Below are 23,597 nucleotides of genomic sequence, written 5' to 3'. Positions count from 1 at the left end.
TGAAGCCCCTCACCCCTGGCCACTCTCCAGTGCCCCACCCCCCATCCCCCCCTCACTCCCCACCTGCTGATCTCTGCAGGGTCCCTCTGATCTCCATCCCAGGCCAGTTCTTTTTCCCACTTCCTGCCATGCCTGGATGAGCTGATGCTCTCTGGGACCCCCAGCCAGGAGTCTGTGCATGGAGCTTCCGAATGCCTACCCACCGTGCAAATTTCCTCTCTGAGCCCAGCCCCATATGTCAAACCCCACCCTCCCTCCACTCGGGTGTACCTCAGGAACCTCAGCAGCTCAAACTGACCTCAGCTTCATCTCCCCCAAACCAGTTCTTCCTCCTGCATCTCCGTCTCTGCAAAGCACCGTCGGCCACCCTTTGACCCAAGCCTGAAACTTAGTGTGCTCTCGTATTTCCCCGTTTTATTTATTCCCCAGCAAAGCCTCTGAACTGTAACTCCAAGATGTCCTTGACATCTGCCCTCTCCCCTCCAGTTCTCCTACCTCTGCCCAAGGCCAGGTCACCAGGTTATCTCACTTGGTTAACCACCACAGCAGCCACTGGCATGTCCCCCGGGCCCTACCCTGCAGGCAGTCAGAAGTTGACCAAGGCATCTGGCAAAGTGAGACTTGTTCATACGCAGACTGTGAGGGTGTGGTGGGCCTCTGGGACCTGGACACAGCCCAGGACTGCTTGAGCTCAGGATGCGTGGGAGCCACGTCCGTTGGTGAGGCTGGGAGTGAGTCTTGAATCCCAGGAGCACCTGGGAGACCCTGAAGGGCCCCAGCAGGAATGAACCTGCAGACCACCTGTGATTTCTCCAAGAGTAGATCTTTCTGGTTGAAGAAAGCAACAAAAAGAATGAAGACCCCTCATATTTCTACAATGCTTGCAAATGTTTTGCCTCATTGGGAACCTCAGCACAGAAGAGATTATTATCTCCAATTTGAAGGTGAGGAGAGGGACTTGTCCAAGGCCACATCTCAGTGGGACTCTGTATCCTGGGACCTCTACAGCCCTCAGGGTCGCCCAAACATGACCATCACGGGAGTGACTTTCTCCTAAAACACCAAGCTAGCCGCTGGAGTGTATGCTGAACATCCAGCGAGCTGTGTGCATTCAGCCACAGGGGAAGCACTGGGTGGAAGAATGCTTTCTGCTTGTTGTGACTCACATAAGCTTGGATGAGATACTCTGGGAAGATTCTAATTTCAGATCCGGGGGTGGAGGCTGCAGTGTTTGTTCGCCTCTGCTGCTTGCCTCTCTCCGCGTCAAAGCCAAGTTGTCTGTACCCTGAGCTGGGCACATCTGTCTGGCCAGGAGTAGACTGGGCAGTTGGGTTTTAAATAGAAAGGCAAATCCAAATGACACCAATCCTTAGGGCTAAACTTGGTAAAGGGCAGAATAAAAGCATCCTCCCCAGGACAGAGATTTGTGAATGGAAACCAGAGTTCTGCAGAGGCGAGTGTGAGCCAGAGCTCTAGCAGAGGCGAGAAGTGGTTTCTGGATGCTGTTTGTTTTCCTTTTTTTTTTAAGTTGGAGAGCTGAGAGTTGGGATACGATGAGCTTAGCTGCCAGGCAGACTGGGACATTGGCACCACCTTTTGGAGGAGATGGGTTGGAGCCCTGCCAGAGGAAGATAATGTGGACCGGGGAAGGGAACTTGGCTGCGTCCCGCGGGCCGGGGCAGAGTCACCGCTGGCTCTGTCACAGGGGTGCTTCTGACAAGCAGGTCCAAGCAGGAGACCAGACGGGATGCAGGTCAGGGAGGCAGGGAGGTGTGGACTCATTTTGAAGAGCCGGAGAAGGGCGTCCAGGCCTCGGCTTCAGGCAGACCTCCTGGCCAGGCAGGGAGGGGGTGGGAGGCCAGCTCAGCATCTCCCAGTGTCTGCCCTTGGTCTCTGTGGGGCATCTTTTTGCACAGTGTTGACTCTGGCCCACCCTGTGTGAGCTGTGTCTCATCTGCAGAAATGCTCCTGATGGACAGCGTTTCCTCCACTTTGGCCCAGCCTGGGTGAGGGGCCCTCTCTGCTCGGGGCTGCCCTGATTAGTACACCTCTGAGACCTACTCGGTGATGTTTCTGTCTGCTATGACCCCCCCGGGGGGCAGGAATCCCATGGGGTTCAGCTCCTATCCCGGGGGTCCACACGTATGGACTGAATGAGCCTGTCAGTCCCCTCCAGAATGGGCCGAGGGGCCAAGAGGGAAGAATGAATGGGAGTCCCTCCCAGCCCTCCCTTCCCTCTTCACAGGGTCGGAAATCCATCGTGAAAGCCCTGGACGGACCTGCCACTGCAGACTTCTGGAAGCCATTTCCTGTCTTTGAGGGTGGGAGGGATCTCTCTAGACTCTTCCAAGCCTGTTGCATCAGGACCCCCGTGTTGGCCAGCTGCCTTCTGGGCAGATGCAAGGATACCATTGGCTGCAGTATTTGTAGAGGTGACACAGACATCAGGGGAGAAAAGCCGTCGGTGTGATCTCACACTTGGCACACAGGCTCCCTGGCCTCACTTTTCCCACCTGAGAAATGGGGATAATCACACCTACCTAGCAGGTATGCCGTGAATATTTATTAAAATAAGGGACTCACCTGACCGTGTGGCTGCCCCTGACCATTTTCTGATCCCCGTAAACTGTGCACCCATTTCTCAGAATTAGGCTTCAAATAACTGGCCGTTACTCAAATGAATCTGTCAGGCATTTCTCTTTACCATGTTTTAGAATGTCGTCTCTAATTTCAAAAAACCAGCCTCCTGGGCCCCCAGAACCCAGTGCAGGTACCATATGTCTCCCCCAGAATAGTAAGCGGTAAAAATACACCATTTAAAATAGAGGCTGGTTCCCGATTTGGAGGAACCACTGCCAGCTCCGGCTGGCACGATGCTAATTGATTTGTTTTCTTTGCTCCAATAATCCTTTCCTGTCAGCACCTTCCTCTCCCTGTCTTTCCTGGCTCAGTCTCCCAACTCGGCACCAAAAATAGCCCCGGCCCAGATTGCTGGGCCCCAGGTTGGAATCACTTCCTCGGGCTTTTTCTCCTCTCGCCTCCGTGTCACCACCTGCAAAGCCCAGGGCCTAATGGAAGGTGTGGACTGCGCAGAAAGGGGCTGTGATGGAGAAGCAAGCCCTGTACCCAGAGCCCCCGGCTGTGTATGAATAACGCCAATGCCCATTCATTGGGATCACAGTGCTGGGGGAAATGGCAGTGCTGAAGACATGAGCACTGCCAGGCTGAGAGGCTGGCAGCAGAAGCAGACCCACCAAGAGGACACCAGGGCCACCAGGCTGTAGCCTGTGTATGTGCAAGATGCTGGAGGGGGCAGAGGAAGGAGTGGAATAACTCCCTATCATAGAGGGCTTCCCGGAAGAGGCGCCGTTTGAAATGAGTCTTGCAGAACAGGGTGCTCAACAAGCAGATAACAGGGGGAAGGGCATCCCATCATCAAAACAGGCTCACATGTATCAATGAGAAACATTTAGGTTTGTTGAGGTTGTTCAGAATTTTGTACTGAGAAAATTTGAAAGAAGCTATTTTGATTTGATCACACATGGATTTTGTGTCATTTTGAAAAGTGAAGGTTTGTTTCTGAGTCACCAATGGCAGGGGTGGAGTGTCTTGGTCCCACTGTGCATTCCACCCAGAGGGAACAGTACACACACAAGTGGTTGTCAGGATGCAAATGGCCTCCACTAACTGGAGACACACAAGGAGTTTGCCGTGGCTGATACCAGGAGCCTGAGGGGTGGGAGGTGAGGCTGGAGGAGAGACAGAGCAGGGACCCCCACCTGCTTGCCTTTGGGGTCATGCTGTCCTCTCTGCCTGAAGCCCCGTCCCCCAGGTCTACCAGTCAAATTTCCATCCATTCTTCAGGGCTCATCTGGGTGTCACCACCTCCAGGAAGCCCTCCTACCTGCCTTTGTAGCTGCCCAGTACCTGGGTGCTATTTTCCCTCTACTGTGCTCCTGCAGAGCCCTGTGTTTACCTGAATCCTTGCTTGAACCATGTGGTTTTGCAATGTGGAAGAATGAATGAATGAATGAATGAGCCTTCATTCATGTGCAAAACTTTGAGTGGTGAAGACGAATAAGTGGATGAGTTTTTTCTATGAGTTTCGCTCTCCAGGCTACTTAAATGTTCGTAAGGTTGTTTTCCTCCCAGAGGCGAAAAGCAAACAAACAATTCCCTTAGGAGTCGCAGACTGAGATGGCATTGTTCATTTACTCATTCCTGTATGTGCTCCTTCATGTGTCCGTCAGGCAGGATTAACGGCCAGCTCCGTGTCAGTCCTGTTTTGCTCGAGGTACAAAAATGGCACACGGGCCATTGAGGATGGTGGACACACAGTTGCCTCATAAGGACATTTGAAAAACTGTATCATGGAAAAAGTGCTTTAATGAGGGGAATTTGGGCTTCCCTGGCCAAATGGCACAGATGTGTGGGTCAAAGTTGAATGGATGATGAATGAGCCAAGAAGTCCTGAGGACTTCCTTCTTCCTGGTTATCCAGGGAATCCACATGCAGTGTATGCAGAACTTTGGGAGGGGCAGGCCGGGCACTGTGGCTCACGCCTTAATCCTAGCACTTTGGGAGGCCAAGGTGGTTGGATCACCTGAGGTCAGGAGTTTGAGACCAGTCTGGCCAACATGGTGAAACCCCATCTCTACTAAAAATACAAAAATTAGCCAGGCATGGTGGCAGGTGCCTGTAATCCCAGCTACTGAGGAGGCTGAGGCAAAAGAATCGCTTGAACCTGGGAGGCGGAGGTTGCAGTGAGCCGAGATCATGCCGCTGCACTCCAGCCTGGGCAACACAGACTCTGTCTCCCAAGAAAATAAGAATAAGAAGAAGAATCTTACGAGGGAGAAGGATGATGAGGGCATGTCACAGAGACCCAAAGCCCAGCTAAAAGGGCTCCCTGGGGCCAGAGCTGGAGCTATTTGAGCAACAAAATATCAGAACCATCTCCAATTACAACTAAAGTATAAAATAAATATTTATAAGCTCATAGTGATATAAATAAATGATTGAATGAGTAAACAATGGAGGAGAAGAGACAAACCTCTCCCATGCTAATGAATTCCAAATCATAGATGTGGCTCTTCCATCTTCGAGGAGGGGGGTAACTCCCACACCCCTCAAGCGTGGGCTGTGTGTGGTGACTTCCTTCCGAGAGGACAGTGCGGAAAGGAGAAGAGTGACTCCACCAAGGAGGGTCTGACACGCAGGACCCTAGCCGGGAAGGGCAGTGCAATCGGTGACAAGTCTGCTGACAGCCAGCGCTCGGTCTGATGTACCTCACTCACCCCTACAGCCTTCCTCCCAAGGACCCACAACCCCATCCGATGCTGAGAAAAACATCAGACAGACCCACATTGAGAGGCATCCTCCAGCGTGCCTGGCCAGCCCTCCTCAGAGCTCGCAAGGTCATCCAGCACAAGGAAAGTCCCCAAACTGCCCCAGCCTAAGATGTACTGTGGTGTCCTGGTGGGATCCTGGGACAGGAAGAGGAAATACTGGTGGAAGCTGAACAAAGCGTGGCATTTGGAGAATACTAAGGTGCTGATGCTGGCATCCTCCTCGTGGTGAATGTCCCAGGCTAATGTAAAGTGTTAATAACTGGGGAACTGGGTGTGGTGTAGACAGGAACCGGGAGGCTCAGCTAAAATGCCCCATCCTGCATGGATGCATCCTGTAGTGTGTGGCTAAGAACAGGGCTCTGTAGTCAAACACTCGGCTCCTGACCTCGGCTCTATCCTGACTGTCCGTGTGACCTCCCTGTGCTTCACTGTCCCCATCTAGCAAGCAAGAACTCGCTAGGCTATCTCTGCAACTTTTCTGTAAATCTGAAACTATTCTATCAAAGTAAAAAAGTAAATTCCTTCTAGCTCCACCACTTAAGACCAATCACTCTTATGTCCCACCAAGCTGCCTTCCATTCTTATTTCTGGCCACTTCCCATTGATAAAATTATACCTATTTGTCCACTCATTTGTCATTAACAGAATCATAACAGACTGCTTTATCACCATGTCAGTGTGGTATGTACAGTAAGCATACTTCCTCGTAATTCTGCACCCTGCTTTTATTCATTGAGCACATAAGCTCCCCAGTTGTTATGTGTTCTTTGCCAACATTATTATGTAATCGAAGGCTCCCCTAACCAGCCCTCAGTTCTTCCTTGTTTTTTTCCTACGGATAAACCACACCAAGAGGCACAGCTCTGAGCACACACCTTCGTCTGCATTTCAGGGACAAAAGTCATCCAAGGAATCGCTCTCCATGGAGGCCACATCGTTCTCCGTCAGGCCCTTGGTGTGCTGGAAGATTAGGGTTTTGTGCTAGTGGAGATTAATGACCGTAGCTGGGAAGTTCATGAAGGTTTCCCTGGAAAGAAAGAATCTATGGGATCACCATTCATTCACTTAAAGGCAGGCACTCCTTGCAGCCTATTGATTTTTGCTCCATGAGCTTAATTGTCTTCTGGAGATATTTTGGGGTCTGGCAAGGCGACCATAGTCACCTCGTGCCATTGCCCACTGCCCTCCCCAGGAAAGCTGTGCTCATCTTTAGCAGGGCTGGTCCTACCCAGCCCCACGCGAGGCCCAGCTTAAAGGCCCCATCCTGCGTAGGCGCACCCTGCAATGTGTGGCTAAGAACAGGGCTCTGGAGTCAAACGCTTGGCTCCAAAGGGAGACTTCCTTTGGGACTTGCTTTGGGTCCCCTGTTAGGATGAGAACCATGTCTGATACAGCCACAAATGCTCTCCTGCTTCACCCCCATCTCGACGGCGCCCGGTGCCTGTGTAAGCCAGGACTCCACAAGTTTGTTGAATGAGGGGATGAATTAATGAATGAATGAATGAAAGAAGGAAGGAAGGAACGAACAAACGAACACTGTGTGCTTGTAGGATCAGAGCAAAGGGTGCACACTCAGTCTCTGGGTAACCTGGTTCAAATTGCATGGCTGTGTGACCTCAGGTAAGTTTTGTCTGCCACCTTGTCTGCCAGTTGCAAAGCAAAATGGCCCCGGGGCCACCTGTGAGTGTCTGGGTGTCTGTCATTCCAAATGTAGAGATGCAATGTCCCAAATCTGACCAAGCCACCATACCCAGCCGGGATAAGGGTGTCTCCTAAATGACCCACTCCTGTGTGGGCCCCTTTGAAAACTTAAACCAGGCCACCCCCTCCCTTCCTCACGCCTCCCTAGAGACCTCCCAGCCCGAATAACAGGATTCCCGGTTGGAAGAGCTCTTGTGTGTGTTTCTGGGGGTTGCCGTTGCAAAGACCCACAACCTGGGGAGCTGAAAACAGCAGCAATGTATCCTCTCTCAGTCTGGAGGCTGGGAGTCCAAGATGTCGGCCAGACTGGTTCCTTCTAGGGGCTCAGAGGGACCCTTCGTTCTGTGCCATTCCCAGTTTCCCGGGCTGCCAGCAATTCATGGCCGTGGTGATGTGCAGATATGTCCCCCGTCTCTGCCTCTGCCTGTGTGTTGCCTTCTCTCTGCATCCCTACCTCCCCACTCCTTATAAGGACACAAGTCGTTGAATTTAGGGTCTACCCTAAATCCAGATGGCTTCATCCTGAGATGCTTAGCCACGTCTCCAATGACCCTATTTCCAAGTAAGATCACAGTTGCAAGTACTGGGGATAGGGATGTTGACTGATCTTTTTGGGGTCACTAAACAACCCACTGTACCGCTGTCCGAGGCCTTGCAGACCCAACCCCTGGCTGCTGCTCCAGCCCCATGTCTGCCTCCTGCTCAGTCCCCTACATCAGTACCTCGGGCCTGCCCCTGAGTTCCCTGGGGACCCCTGGCTCAGCGTTCTCCTCTGCTGAAGGTAGTGGGCCCCACCCAGTCACTCCCTCCCTATCCATCCCTGGTCCTGCTTTGGAGCAGTTGTCCCTGAAACAGAATTTTAGACAGGGTCTTTGAGCGCTCACCTGTCTTGGCTCTCTGGAATGGATTCGCATTCATGGCAGAGGCTGTGAGCCCTGCATTTACGGTGGAGCCTCAGTGCCCAGAACAGTGCCCTGCACTCCATGAATGAATGAATGAATGGATGGATGGCTATAATTAGCACTGAGCCAGCTGGGTTTGGGGGAAACCTGCCATTTCTGCAGCACCCCCTCCCTGGCGTGTGGGGGGGCCCAGCCCAGGCACTCGTGAATGAGTGAATGAATGAGTGAATGAATGAATGCATGAATGGATGGCTACAGTTAGGCTGAGCCAGCTGAGTTGGGGGTGGACCCACCATTTCTGGGCACCCCTCCCTGGTGTAAGGAGAAGCCTGACCCAGGCACTCCATGAATGAATAAATGAATGAGTGAATGGCTATGATTTGCATTGAGCCGGCTGGGTTGAGGGTGGACCCACCATTTCTGGGCACCTCTCCCTGGTATGTGGTGAAACTTGGCCCAGGCACCCATGAATGAATAGACGAATGAGTGAATAGCTAAGATTCACACTGAGCCGGTCAGGTTGGGGGTGGACCCGCCATTTCTGGACATCTCCTCACTGGTGTGCAGGGGTGAGGGGCTGGCCCAGACACTCCATGAATGGATGGCTATAGTTAGGCTGAGCTGGCCGGGCTGGGGGCGGGCCCACCATTTCTGGGCACTCCTCCCTGATATCAGGGGGTGCAGGGGAGAGGCACACCCGGCCCAGGCCTCACAACCCCCTTTCTGGTGTGGGGAGAGAGGCGCACCTGGCCCAGGCCTCACAACCCCCTTTCTGGTGTAGGGGAGAGAGGCGCACCTGGCCCAGGCCTCACAACCCCCTTTCTGGTGTAGGGGAGAGAGGTGCCCCTGGCCCAGGCCTCACAACCCCCTTTCTGGTGTCGGGGGAGAGGTACACCTGGCCCACGCCTCACAACCCGCTTTGCGTTTCAGGTCATCCTTGTCAGCTCTTCACTCAGTGACCGGGACCAGAGCCTATTTCTCAGCGCAGATGAAGGCGCCACCTTTCAGAAGCACCCCATTCCCTTCTTCGTGGAAACTCTGATTTTCCACCCTAAGGAGGAGGACAAGGTCCTCGCCTACACAAAGGAGAGCAAGGTAAGGTGTATGCGTGCCACTCACCTGGTCTGTGGGGCTGGGGTGTGCTCGACCCACCTGGAGGTGAGTGCCCACTTGGAGCAAGTGGGACCCAGAACCCCTGGGCTGGCTGAGGAGGAGCCTCCCGGGACTGGGGGCCGGGATGCTGGACCCCGTCATCGCTCTTTGTGCCGCTCAAGGGACCGCGCCCACTTGGCTGTGCTGTGGGAGCTGAGCGAAGTGATGGTGGGCAGTGCACCGGGCTCAGAGGCTCGAGAGAGGAACCAGTGAGTAGCAGGCGATTAGGGTCATGCCACTCACCATCCCTCTCTGCACACCAGTCACAAGGGCCTTTCTCCACTTCCAGAACATTCCCCACACCCTCATCAGACCTCACTAGGCCTTTCCCTCAGTCTGGAATGCTGTTCTACCCTCGTCAAGAGCGGTGGCTTGTTCTTCCCCAGATCAGCATCTCCTCCTCTGGGAGCTGTGCCCATGGGGTTCAGCAGGGAACTGAGGCCTTGTCCCCCAGTGAGTTGGGGAGCAGGGGGCCAGCCTGGTGAGGAGCACTGAGCTGCAGGGAGGGGCCCACCTGGGTTCGGAGGCTGTGGAGGGAGAGGGCCTGGGGGCTGGGGAGGGCCCAGTAGGAAAGGACTTTGTTCCTTTTCTGCAGCCGTGGGAACAAATGGCTACAGGCTCTAGCTTAAGCAACAGAAAACTTATTCTGTCACAATTCTGGAGGCCCACAGTCCAAAACCAGCGTCGCTGGGCCAAGATCAAGGTGTCAGCAGGGCTGTGCTTCCCCCTGGGCTCTAGGGAGGAGTCCAGCCCTGCCTCTCCCAGCTGCTGGCAGCTGCCAGTATCTCCTGGCTATGGCCGCATCTCTGCACCTTCAGGCTTCAGATCTCCTCTGCCCCCATCTCCACGCTGCCTACTGCATAAGTGTGTGTGTTTGTGCACGTGTGTAAGTGTGTGAGTGCGTGTGTGTGTGGGTGTGGGTGTGTCAGTGTGAATGGGTGAGTGTGAATGTGTGTGGGGGTGGGTGTGAATGTGTGGGTTTGTGGGATGTGGGGTGTTAGTGTGAATGTGTGTGACTGGGTGAATGTGAATGTGTGTGTGAATGCGAGTGTGGGTGTGAGTGTGTATATATGTGTGTATGAATGTGGTATGCGTGGGTGTGTGGGAGTGTGTATATGAATGTGTGTGTGAATATGTGTGTGAGAGTGTGAGGGTGTGGGTGTCAGTGCATGTGAATGTGTGTTCATGTGTGAGTGGGTGTGGGTGTGAGACTGAGTGTGAATGTATTAGTGTATGTGGGTGCGAACGTGTATGTGAATGTGTGGGTATGTGTGGGTGAGGCTGTGTTTGAGTGAGAGTGGGTGTGAGGGTGTATTTTAGTGTGTAAATGTGTGTGGGTGTGAGTGAGGGTGTGTGTGATTGTATGAGTCCATGGGTGTGTGTGAAAGTGTGAGTTTGTGGGTGTGTGTGTGTTTGTGAGAATATGTGTGTGTGGGTGTGTTTGTAAGAATATGTGAGTGTGGGTGTGAATGTGAGTGTGGGTGTGAGCACGTGTGTGTGTGAAAGTACATGTGGGAGTGTGTACGTGAGTGTGCATGTGAGAGAGTGTATGTGAGTGTGTGGGTGTTTATGAGTGTGAAACTGAGCATGTCAGTGTGTGCTTATGGGTGTGTGTGTAAGCTATGTGAGTGTGCGTGTACATGAGTGTGTGGGTGTGTATAAGCGTGTGTGGGTGTGTGAGTGTGAGAGCCTATGTGAGTGATTGTACATGTGTGGGTGTGTATGAGTGTGTGTGGGTGTGTGTGAGTGTGAGAACCTATGTGAGTGTGTGTTTGAGTGTACGTGAATGTGTGTGGGTGCGTGTGTGAGTCTACATGAGTGTGTGTGGGTGTGTATGAGCGTGTGTGGGTGTGTGAGTGTGAGAGCCTATATGAGCATGTGTGAGAGTGTTTGTGTAAGTGTATGTGGACGTGCGTGGGTGTGTGTAGATCTCCCTCTGCCCCTGCTTTCTGTAAGGACTCAAGGGCTTACGTTTAGGGCCCACACAGATAGCCTGGGGTGATCTTCATATCTGGAGACCTCGGCAATCCCATCTGCAGGCTCGCTTTCTGCCTTGTGAGGTGATGGTCCCAGGTTCTAAGGATTAGGACATGGATACCTTTTGGGGGCCACTCTGAACCTAGAACCTCTGCCCAACAGGAGGTGTGGGCTCCACAGTTGCATGAAGGGTCCCAGTAGGAGGCCTGGCTCTGGGTAGAGCAACTGAGCCAAACTGTGGCTGGTCAGGGAACGAGAGGAATAGCACATGCCTCTCTCTCTCCAATGCGCTGAGGCTTCCCACAGGCAGACTCCAGTCAGAGGCTAGAGGAAAGAGGCTGTGGAACTGTCTACACAGGTCAATCTCAGGGCCAGAGGAGGGTGGATCTGTCTACGTAGGTCGGCTCCCAGGGTCAGAGAAGGGTTGGAAAGAGGCAGCATGGACCTGGAAGGCAAACACAAGCTGCCCAAATCAGCAGCTTTCCCTGTGCCACCGCAGGCCAGCTTGGACCCCAGTATTTCACATTCTCCCAAATTCCTCTGCCTCTCTTTCTCAACACTGATCACAATGGGTATCTGTTAGTCCATTTTCACACCGCTATTAAGAACTACCTGAGACTGATTAATTTATGAAGAAAGAGGTTTAATTGACTCAAAATTCCGCATGGGTGGGGAGGCCTCAGGAAACTTGCAGTCTTGGTAGAAGGTGAAGGGGAAGCAGGCATCATCTTCACGAGGCATCAGGAGAGAGAGCACAAGTTGGGAAATACGAAATACTTTTAAACCATCAGATCTCATGAGAACTCACTCATTATCACACAAGAACAGCATGGGGGAAACTGCCCCATGATCCAGTCACTTCCCACCAGGTTCCGCCCTCCACATGTGGGGATTACAATTTGAGATGAGATTTGGGTGGGAACACAGAGCCAAACCATGTCAGGTAACTATATATTTGTGAAGTCATTTGATTATTGTCTACACCCAATACATGCACTTGGGGTAAGCTCTTTGAGGGCAGGGAAAGTATCTGGTCTTTTTCACCATTTTAATCTAAAGTGCCTAGCTGAAAATATTAGTTGGATGGACAGCTTGAGGTTGGGTGGGTGGATGGATGGGTGAGGAGGGATGGACAGATGAATGGATGAATAGATGTATAGATGATGGATGGATGGATGGATGGATAAATGGATGGGGATGGATGGATGGATGGATGGATGGATGGATGGATGGATGGATGGATGGATGGATGAGTGGATGGATGGGTGAGGAGGGATGGACATATGAATGAATGGATGAATAGATGTATAGATGATGGATGGATGGATGGATGGATAAATGGATGGATGGGAATGGATGGATGGATAAATGGATGGGTGGATGGATGAGTGGATGGATGGGTGAGGAGGGATGGACAGATGAATGAATGGATGAGTAGATGTATAGATGGATGGATGGATAAATGGATGGATGGATGAATGGATGGATGGGTGGATGGATGAATGGGTAAATGAATGGATGGGTGGATGGGGATGAATGGATGGATGGGTGGGTGGATGGATGGGGATGGATGGATGGGTGGTTGGATGGATGTGTGGACAGATGGATGGGTGGATGGATAGGTGATGGAAGGATGAATGGATGGATGGTGGATGGATGGGTGGATGGTGGATGGGTGGACAGATGGGTGGGTAGATGGATGGATGGGTGGATGGGGATGAATGGATGGATGGGTGGGTGGTGGATGGATGGGGCTGGTTGGTCAGATGAATGAATGATAAATTTCTACCAGCAGGGACTGTCCAGGTCAGGGACCTCCAAATGGAGATTCCTGGCTGTCCTTTGCCATGGCTCTCGACAGGACCTGGCCTCCTTGCCAAGGTTTGGTCCTCCCTGACTGGCGTCCCTGCATTTCTCAGCCTCCTGGGCTACCTCTTTGCTCCTGGCACCCTCCTTGGGGATGGCTTGTGCTTCTGGGTATTAATAGCGCTACTTAGCCTTCCATGTAATTAGACTAAAGCACAATCACGGAGACTTATTTTCCCGCAGAAATTGACTGCATTGCATTTGCTCTTTAATTTATGGTGCCCTGAAAATTTAATGGAGCTGAAATCTCAGTTATTTGCTTTGGTTCTTTTCTGTGACTATAAGGGAAGAAAAAGGCTTAGTTGCAGTTGTAAAAGAAATGAGGAATTTGAGGAAATTAATAACAATGACAACAGGGCTTTAGTTTTTGAGGAGGCTATGCAGTTTTTCAAAGCTCTCTAATTCCCAAGAAGCAGGGTGGTATGGTGGAACAACGTCAGCTTTGACTCCAACAAATCTGGTGTATTAGGCAGGTATCTGCAACAATCATACTGAGTAACACACGGCCCCAAGCCTCAATGGCTTACAGAAACAAGCATTATTTCTTCTTCCTGGAGCTCTGTGGGTTGCCCAGAGGCTCTGCTGGGCTTTGCTGGGATTGGCTATATGAGGCTCCTGGTTACTGGTGGAGTTCGCGTCCCCATACGACTCTTATGCTGAGAGCACGCTATTTTCATGATGGGGGGCAGAGGCTCCAGGGGTTGCAGAGCAAACCACACAAGCAGCTTTAGCATGACAGCTTTGACCTGGAAAACATCACATCTACTCACACAACATCGGCCAAAGCAAGTCACATGACAAGCCCAGAGTCAATCGAGTGGACATGATTGCTCCGTTCTAAGGATTTGCAGATTTGTGCAAAGCCAAAGGCTTGCCTCCCTTTCCTTCCCTACCTCTTCCTTCCCAGATGCCCGCCCTGCCTTCAGCAAACACCTATCCACCTACCCTCAGACTGCCCTGTTCCATGACTTTACTATGCTTCCCTTATCCTCATTATAATTTGGGTCACTGTGAGTCTACCTTACTTGGAGCCTGGACAGCCTTCCTGCGTGACAGCATAATACATATTTCTTCCAAGGCTCAGCTGACTGCAGTAGGCTCTTGGGATTGGTAGGATGTGAGAGCTCAGCAGTCCCTTCCCACACCAGCTTCTTGGGGGCTGCTGACATGAGACTGACCAGCCTGTTTCCTCTGTGCCTGGTCTTCAGACCTGCTTGCTGAGGCAGAATCCTGGGCACTTACTTCTAAAAGCATAAACTCACTTTTATATTTTATTGAATTTTATTCCCTATCAAGCACTTCTTCTGCTTCCCAGCACTGTCAGAAATTGATCTGAGCCTAGGATTGCCTTTTAGAAACTTAGTAGGGCAGAGAAGACACCTTTGGGTGGGCAATCAGGGAAGACTTCCTGGAGGAGGAATGTTTGACTAGGGGCTTAAAGAATGTATCTTTACTTTGTAATACATCTTCAGAGCAATAAAGATGATCACATATGACAAGAAAAAGAAAAACCCTCACAGTCCCCCAGCCTTAAGTAAAGCAGTGTTTGCATTGATCCATATTAAAGAAATAGTAGAAATTGCTGGCAGTGGGTGTGAGGAGAGCCCTAATATGGAGTGAACAGAGGTGCAGCCTTCGCGTTGGCTGCTGTGAATATCAGCAGGTTCATGAGCTGCCCAGCAGAGCTACAAGCTTCGATCACGTTGATGGCTCACTCTGACCTCAGACTTCAGAACGGGGAAGAGATTGGGCATCTCTTGAGTAACAGAACAATTCTCTTAGCAATGAGAAGCCCTCACTCAGCATGTGTTCATTTTGCTCTAAGAATTTTCATCTGCTGGGGCTCAGGGCAGGAACAATACTCCCCTCTGGATATGTAAGTGGAAAAGGGATTTAACAGGAGGGATCAGTGCTTTCTAAATTGTTGGGAGATAAGGGAGAGGGTTTTAGACTAGATCCCCCTTCCCAGGATGCCTCCTGAAAGCCTGCAGTGTAGACCCACCAGGAAGTTTCTACCTCTGCCCGTCAGGAAGGTGGGGACCAGAACCTCCCAGACTTATCAGGCTCAAAAACATGTGGCTGGTGCGGCTGATGTTGCCATTGCTACAGCCTGCACCTGGTAACTTCCACAAAGCCAGCGACTGGACACCGGAATGTGGAGTCCAGCTGCCGCCTTCACCACCACCACCTCTCCACCCTCCAGAGCTGGAGAGTGGACACAGCAGCATGTCCTGTGACCTTGCTGGCAGCAGACATGGCCCAGTGGGGCAGGAAAAAGCCTCTGCCTCACTTTCACCTTCCAAAACTGGCATGAGTGCATCCACCTGACCTGGAAATCTAGCTGCAAGGGAGTCCACGTGATGCTGGGCTGCAGCTTTCAGGCCTCTGCAGTGAAACGAGGCACCCTGGAGTGAGGGATGAAAGCACGTTGAGTGCCACCAATCACATCCAACTGCCACTAAGAGGCCAGGGCAGACTCGAAGCACCTCCAGAAACCATAGGAGACACTAGCACGCTCTTCTATGTGCCCTTCCTGGGCCCTCAAACTGCTCCTTTCCCTCCCTCCTGTCCTGCTTCACTCTGACTTTTTATCTTTTTATACGAGAGTGGGAGACGTGTCCTCGCTCACCACCTCCACTGCTTTCTGAGACATCCAGTGATGAAATTCACCCTTCCACAGGATGCACCCATGCAGGTTTCAGCTGCAGTAACTGGGCTGTCCCGGATGTGTTTATTCTTGTTTATTTGCTGGTGTTTGTCTTTTATTAAGCTGAAATGTTCTATTTCTGCAGCAATTGATGGCGGATAGTAAAAGCACCTCCCAGGAGAGTAAGTTGGAAAGGCTTCATAAAGCTCCAGGGCAGGCATCGTAAACGCAAGCGCATGAGGCAGTGATGACAATGATAATGCCATCCATTAATGTGGAGGCTTTATTGCCTTGCTCGCAGGAACCCGTGGTGACGACTCGCTTTTTATGCATGTATTGACTGTGGGTATGAGCAGTGCCCTCCCGATTTGGTAAACTGAGACATGAGATAGAAGGGTGCCTGGCCTGAGTCACTCAGATGACCCAGAGAAAGGGCTAGAGGTGACCAGCCATCCTTCTTGAAGGCAGAGGTGACTCCTCAGCCCCTGGTACAGTCCTGTGAGCTCAAGTCTGTGAGATGGGAATTGCTGACATAAGAGAGTGCTGTGTGACCTTGAGTAACTTACCTAACCTCTCTGAGCTTCAGTTCTTTCATTTGTCAAGAGGGAAAATTGCCATCTTATGGGTGTGTTTGTGAGTGTGTACATGCATGTGTGTGTGTGTGAGTGTGTGAGTGTGTGGGTGTGTGAGTGTGAAGTGAGATGGCATTCAACAAGCACAGCTCAGTGCCTGGCTCCATAAAAGGCCACAGCTGCTGCCAGGCTCTCTCACTGAGGCCGAGACAGAAAAAGAAGTACAATCAATGGCTGGAGCTGCAGGTATTTATTGAACACATACCGCACGCCAGGCACTGCTCCACAAGCTTAGTAAAGGCTCCTTGCCCTCATGAAGTTTATGTTCTAGGGGATGAAAACTTTCTTATAAAAAGTCCTTTCTGAATATGAAAGGTGATGGCTTCTTGCCACAGCTGTGTGCCAGTGAAGCTCCGTTTACAAACCCAGGTGACAGCCCATGGTTTGCTGACACCTGCTCCAGGGTGTATGGTACACCATCTCTGTGTACTACTATCCCTGGCTGCCTTCCTGCTCCCCAGGCCGCGGTGAGTGGTTGCTACAGAGACCACACCGGCTGAAAATATTTACTACCTGGCCCTTTACAGAATGCACTTACCAGCCCCTGCCCTAGAGTCAAACGTGTTCATTCAGTCAGCAAATGGGCCTTGCGCACCCGGCAGCCACGGATTCCAGGCTACCGCTGGTGCCGCAGGTGAGCGAGGCAGGTGTGTGCCCCCGAGCTGTGAGCGGCTTAGCAGAGGAGCGGGAGATAAACTCCCAGGACGCAAGGAAGTCAGCAAACAGCTGTGCAGGCGTGAGCTCCGCACAGTGCACACGGGGCCGGCAGGCTGGGGACAGCGCCGCCAAGATGCAGGCAGCTGAGCCAGGGCTGGGCTGGGAGGACTTCAGGGGTGGGGGTGGAAGGTGTGCATCCATATGGCTGGATTGTGTCCCCCAAAATTCCTATGTTGAAATTCTAACCCCTGGTACAAAAGAATGTGACTGTATTCGGAGATAGGGCTCTTAAATGAACATTAGACTATTAGGGTGGGCTCCAATCCCATTTGACTGGTGTCCTTATAACAAGAGGAGATCAGGACACAGACAGAGCTGGGAGTGGTGGCATGCACCGATACTCCCAGGCAGGAGGGTCGACTGAGCCCAGGAGTTTCAGGGCTGCAGAGAGCTACGATTGCACCACTGCATTCCAGCCTGGGTGATGGAGCAAGACTCTGTTTCAAAAAATCAAAAACTACAAAAAAAAAAAAAAAAAAGACAGGCACAGAGGGAAGACCACATAAGGCCGAGGGAGAAGGCGGCGTTTACAAGCTGAGGAGGGAGAAACCAACCCTGCCGATACCTTGATCTTGGACTTCTGGTCTCAGAACGGTGTGAGAATCTGTTTCTGTGGTTTAAGCCGCGCCCTCTGGAGTACGTTGTTATGGAAGCCCCTGTCGGCTAATACAGCATCCTGTGTGAACAGAACATCCCGGACAAAAACCCGGGGCGGGAGGCACATGCGCATTTTGGGATTGGGGTGCATCCTGTTGGTGGAGTGTGACTTATGCTACACCAGAGGGGGTTTGGTGGGAACAGGGCCCAGGGCAATCACTCAGGGCCTCAGCTGTCGGGCCAGGAGACCTGGACTCTTACCTGTGGAGATGTGGAGCTGGGAATGACGCTGTCCCGAAAAACAGGAGGTAGCCAGGGGACGAGAGGGAAGTAGGGATGTTCCAGGCAGAGGGCACGGCTTGCACAAAGGCCTGGAGGCGAGAGAACAAAAAAGCAGATTTAGATCAAAGTGCGTGGTTCAATAGAGCTGAAGCCCAGGGCAGGAGGAAGCCGGGGAAGGGGCCCCCATTCCAAATGACTGAGCTTGGGGAACCATGGGAGTGGGGTTAGCCGGGGTTTAGATGGGCTGAGCAAGACAGACTCTCAACCTCTTTCTTTAAGACAATTTAGCAATCGTGGGTGCTTTCTCCATGTGCGTGGCAGCAAAGGAGGGTGGCTTAACAAAGTGAACTCCCAGGATTGTTGAAGAGACAGAGATGATTTCACTCATGGTACCAGGAGCGCAAAGTATTACCAGACAACCATACACACAGCCGCCTTTCTTACTGCTCACAGTCAGGGTCACGGGTGGAGCCTCCATCTCTGAAGACGCTGTGGAGGCGGGACACCTTTGCCAGGACAGTTCCATGATGCAGGGCCCTGTCTGCTTTTCTTCAGCTGCGGGGAAGAAAGAAGGGACGTTTGCTGCAATTGCACTTGTGACAGTGGTGGGGTCTAGTTTTCAAGGCGAGCTCAGGAATTCATCCACTTTGGTAAGGGAATAAAGGCTGTGTGAGGAAGATCCAGTTCTGATGTGGACGAGGAGGGCAGGGGGGTCACCAGCCACCCAGGATTTGCTACGTTTCACACCTGCAGTCTCCTGGCCGCGGTTCCTTGGGCAACATCCTGGCCACTCTTGCAGTGGGCTCAGCCCTCGGCTGGTTCTTTTGATCTGCTCATCCGCAGAGACCCTGCCATGGGCAGCCTGCATGAGAGCTCTGGGTGTGTTCATCTCGGCTCTGAAGCGTGAACCGTGGTAAAGCCTTGCCGCTGCAGGACCAGCTAATTGGCAGCTTGATCATTTGAGCTTCACTGTGGTAGCTTGCGTAGTGTCTCATCGCTGAAGTTTCCGAGATGGGAGACTAGGGGAGGCAGGAGCAGCCGAGGTGGAGTGGGGAAGTGGGGTGGCCTGAGATGGAATGGGGTGCCGGCCCCTGAGGGCTCTGCTTATGGTGGGGCAGGTGGGGTGGCGGGCATCTCTGGGATTGTGGTTGGAGGACCTGGTGGATGGTGGGAAGGAGGGAAGCCATTTACTGAGACTGGAGAGGAGGAGGAGGAGGAGGAAGAAGACACAGAGGCTGAAGGAGCAGGGCTGGTTAAGAAAGGAGCCAGCTCCTGCTGGGCTCTGCTAAGTTGGGGGTGGTGCAGGGAGGAAGTGACTGTTGGAGAGGGTGTCAAGGAGTCAGGGGTCATCAGGGCAGAAACAGGGACTGAGTCACTTCCTGGCAGGAGAGGATCCTGGAAGGGGGATGTGTGGCGTGAGCCTCAGTGGGCCTGATGCCACCCCCAGGCAGCAGCGACCTTGGGACTGAGCCCCCGCCTTCCTCTGCCTGGGAGTATTTATAGAGGGACTCCTAGGTTTCAGGAGCTGGGGCAACCGCTGGGAACAAAACAGACCAACCCCTGCCCTCATGGGGCCTCCTTTCTGGATGAGGATGGGGGCACAGGGCAGATGATGAGGGATGGGTTAGAAGCTGCTGGGTCTACTGAGGGAGGGCGGGGAGTGAGGGGGCTGCCAAGCGGCTTGGCCTCTGCATGGTAGGAGAGCCCAGAATGTGAACTTGGACCTGCCGTGGCGGAGGAAGAGAGGCTAGAAACCAGGGACAGGCGCCAGGGCAGCCCCGGGAAGCAATGGGAGTGGACTGAGTGACACAGGATGTCCTAGATCTGAGGAGCTAGAGGCCAGAGAACCAGGGTTCTGAGCATAGCACAAGGCGACATGCCTGGGGATCCCTCCCCCAGGCCCAGCTGGCACTGGCACCAGGACATGAGGGTGCGGTGGACGAAGGCACTGCAGCCCCGTCCTCTCTGGCACCTGGGCCCTGAGCACAGACTCTGACTTCACAGACAGGGCTCTAACCCTGGCTTTGCAATAGCAGGGACAGGGCCTCTGAGCCAGCAGCCTTAGCAAAGGCCTGACCCAGGGGGTGACTTTAAACTGAGTCTTGAACACCGGCTGGGGATGAGGAAGGGCATTCCAGGCAGAGAGCACAGCAGGTGCCGATGCTCAGAGGACCCTGTGCATACATTAGCACCACAAGTGTGAGTGAGCCCCAAGCCGAGTGTGCCTGGGGTGGGGGCACGCAGGGAGTGAGCAGGATGGCGGCCAGAGAGGGGTCCAACGGTCTTGGGGGGACTGTTACCCATGTGAGGACGTGGGCTTTTTTGGAGGCCACACCTCTCCTGGAAGGTCTGCGTGGAGAGTGGCAGGACCAGGTGTGCTCTGCAGCTGCAGGACCGAGGCCGGGGAGCAGGGGTCCATGGAGACAGTGTGGCCCAGCTGGGTCATGGCCCTGGGTGGAGAGGGGTGCAGCGTGCCGCTGGTGCAGGGTACACAGTTGCATCTGAAGCATGGTGACTTATTAGACATGGCAGCAGGAAGGCAAGGACAGGAACGCAGAGAGGAAAAGGCCCTGGGCACTGGGCTTGGAGGCTGGGTCAGGAGCAGAGGGTGATTAGGCCCAGGTGGGCTTCCAGGAGGAGGGGGCACACCTGCCTGTGCTAAGAAGCAGGGCTGCACAGAGTTGGGCTTGATGACCTATTTCCCTTCTGAGATTCTGCACATCCTTTGGTGAACAGCAGTGACATCCGTGATGTCGTTGGTTCCTCATAACGTAGTGCCCGTGACAAGGACACGTGGGAACAGAAAAGAAGCACGTGGCACAGAAGAAGTCAGCTGTGGTGGCCCTCGGGGCCAGCAGATGTGGCCTCTGATCCTGGCGGCTATTAGTGTGAATGTTGTGCCGGTTATGCAGATGGAGAATCTGGGTTGAGTGGTTGGCTTGAGCCTTCCTTCCTTCCTTTCTTCCTGGACCCGTGATGGAAATTGCTGTGCTCAAATGATTCCTTCTAGACAGATCCTGATCACAGAAGGAATAAAGAGAAGCGCATTCAAACCACAGATAATTCAAGTGCAGGTCTGACGGGGTGACCCTGGGCGAATCACTCAATTGCTGCGAGCCTCCATCTTCCGTCTGCACGAGGTACTATTAGAAGCATCTACTTCCTAGCGATGTTGTGGGGGCGCCTTGAGAGGCAAAGGGCCCGGATGGTGCTCGCACGTGGAGCGGATCCTGCTATTACGGGTATTATCAGGCAGTGATCACGACAGAACGTGCTGTGTGCGTGGCAAGTGCAACCACTTTGCAGCGTGCCTGGATAATCCCCAACATCCCTCAAAGCGGGAGGCCAGATTCCCGTTTTAAAGAAGTGGTGAAACTGAGGCTCAGAACAGCGTTGGAACACACGCAAGGTCTCCTGCTGTGCACGGTGGGCACTAGTGGAGCCGGGCCTGCTGGAGCCCAAGAACCCTAGACTCACAGACGCTCCCCTTTTAAACACTACAGCTGGGGCATCATTTTATAGATGGGGAAACTGAGGCAAGAAACTGACTCAGCGGCCATGACACGGAGGCAGATGCCAGCTCCACAGACCCGGGTCCCCGCCTCCCTGTCCAGCCCTCTCTCCCCTCCCAGCCCAGCCCAGCCCAGCCCAGCCTAGCCCAGCCTGCCTCCTGCATCAGCCGCACCTGTGCGGCGGCGCCAGCGACCTCTCCTGGCCCAGGCCTGAATCTGCAACAAAACACGGTGAGCTCTGAGCTTTGCTTCGATAACAAGGATTTCAGCATATGATGCTTCTGGGGTGCAAAGGATCCCCTAAACGCCACATGGTCCATCCTCCCTTGAGAAATGCAGTGTGGACCGTATTGCACCAATACAGCCCCTACCCCGAGAGGCGCAGCTGGCAAAAACATAACGCAAATCAAAGATGAAATGGGGACATCAGTTATAGAATCACTGGTCCAGCCCCGATGTCTGTGTTTACTCATCACCTGGGAGTTAGGGATGAAACATATTGAAATGCAAATGAACACCGAGCCAGAGTCAGTGGAGAGGCCTGGGAAAAGGGACAGAGTCTCCTGTTGTCCAGGATGGGGAAAGGCAAACGTGTGTTGCGGATGCGCTGCGTGTCAGACACGGGCTAGACTTCCAAAGCACGTGATCCAGTTGAATCATCCCGACCTTCTGCGTGAGGATGAGGATTGTCAGCCCAGTTTTATGGCTGGGGAAAACTGAGGCCTGCCCCGGTAGCTGGTTCCAGGTGAGGATGGGAGCCCAAGCTTCCTGGCATTGCTGTTAGGAGATTGTCCTGGCCACTCTGGAGAGAGAAGAGGAGGACAGACTGCCTCCACGAGGCCCCTCTGCTAACCCGTTCATCTTCTCTGGAATGGACAGAGGATTTTCCCAGTTGCTGTGCCAGACCCCTGTTGACTCCAGCAGGGATGGCACCATGCCCAAGAGGCCACAGAACAGACCCAGAAATAGCGAATGAGACACAGGGTTTATTGGAGGAAGTTACATGCAGGGACAGTCTGCTGGCAGTGGGCTGGACAGGGGAGCCGCTCCAGTTTGTAAGAAGCCTGCAGTTTATGTAGCTTTTTCCCTCCACACCCTCCCCCTAGCAACCTCCTCCCAACCCAGAACAGAGGGCCTCGACCCCCGCAGGGCCTGCATTCCAAGGGATGGGCCAGGGCCTGTTCCTCATGGGTAAGGGGTGAATCTGTGGGTTGGCCACTCCCAGATTCCTTAGCTGGGGCCTCGGAAGGCACATTCTTCTTAGGCCATGGGAACATTCTCAGGGCGTGCTTCAGTGACCTTCATCGGTTTAGGGGCTGCTTCAGGGAAGAAAGGGGAGGGAACGGAGAATAGGCTTCCTGCTTCTGCTGTTTTCTCGGTTTCCAAGATGCCACATTTGCGGTAGCGTTTCCAACACCCATAGCCAGTTTCTCATATGTAGAATGGCGCTATGAAGTCCCACCCCCTGGCATGGTGGGGCTTGGTGTGGCCAAGAGGAGCGCCCTGATAGAGATGCCTTCCCCACCCCACATGCTGCGACGCCCGAGAGCTGGCTTCCCTCCTGCCAGAGGAGATCTCGGCTCCCTCCAGGACTGTCTCTTCCATGCAGGAGGGGGAGGCCCTTTCCCACGAGCCATTGTGGAAAGGGGAGCAGCTCTGGGCCTTGCCTGTGGCCCTGGCAACTTCACCTGGCATTTCCAAAACTCATAGCTTGATCAAGGTCCTGTCTCCACCTGAGATCTCCACGCCAGAGCACTGGGTGTGAACCTTAGGACCAGCTGGCCCCTTCCCTTCTCCCCAGGCCTGGGGCACTGACCCAAGGACCCCCTGGCTCCATTCATTCCTCCCAGGCCTGGGGCACTGACCCGCGGACCCCCCGACCCCGCCCACTCCTCCCAGGCCCAGGAGTGGGCTCCCTGAGTATCCCCGGCCCCGCCCACTCCTCCCAGGCCCAGGAGTGGGCTCCCTGAGTATCCCTGGCCCCATTTACTCCTCCCAGGTTCCCAGGCACAGATCCAAGAACTCTCTCACCCTCTTTGCTTTGCTTACCCCTCAGAGGACCTGTCCAGCTGCCTGTGCAGGCCTCTCTCAAGCCCTGTCCTCTCCATTCTGCCACTGCCCTCAGCTGGGCCCAGGCCTGGCCTCCTCAGGGCTCCCTGCCTCCACCCACAGCCTCTGGTGTGAGATCCCTGAAACGCTGTCTGACCACGGACCCCCTGAGCGCCTCATCTTATCCATCTTAACCAGGCTGGTGGTTTTGG

General features: G+C 53.4%; 1 protein-coding gene across 4 annotated transcripts in view; it reads left to right on the top strand.

Annotated features, from left to right (window-relative positions):
- SORCS2 (sortilin related VPS10 domain containing receptor 2) overlaps window positions 1-23,597 on the top strand; it is a 548,409-nt gene that overhangs the window by 432,790 nt on the left and 92,022 nt on the right. For all 4 annotated transcript variants that reach the window (XM_054485673.2, XM_054485672.2, XM_063663495.1 and 1 more), the window contains exon 4: window positions 8,885-9,049. In XM_054485673.2, the coding sequence (XP_054341648.1) occupies window positions 8,885-9,049 (165 nt within the window). The remainder of the gene's footprint in view (window positions 1-8,884; window positions 9,050-23,597) is intronic.

Source organism: Pongo pygmaeus, chromosome 3, assembly GCF_028885625.2.
Source record: "Pongo pygmaeus isolate AG05252 chromosome 3, NHGRI_mPonPyg2-v2.0_pri, whole genome shotgun sequence".
NCBI classification, from domain to species: Eukaryota; Metazoa; Chordata; class Mammalia; order Primates; family Hominidae; genus Pongo; species Pongo pygmaeus.
The sequence above is the reverse complement of the archived record's forward strand: the minus strand, read 5'-3'. Positions and strand labels throughout refer to the sequence as shown.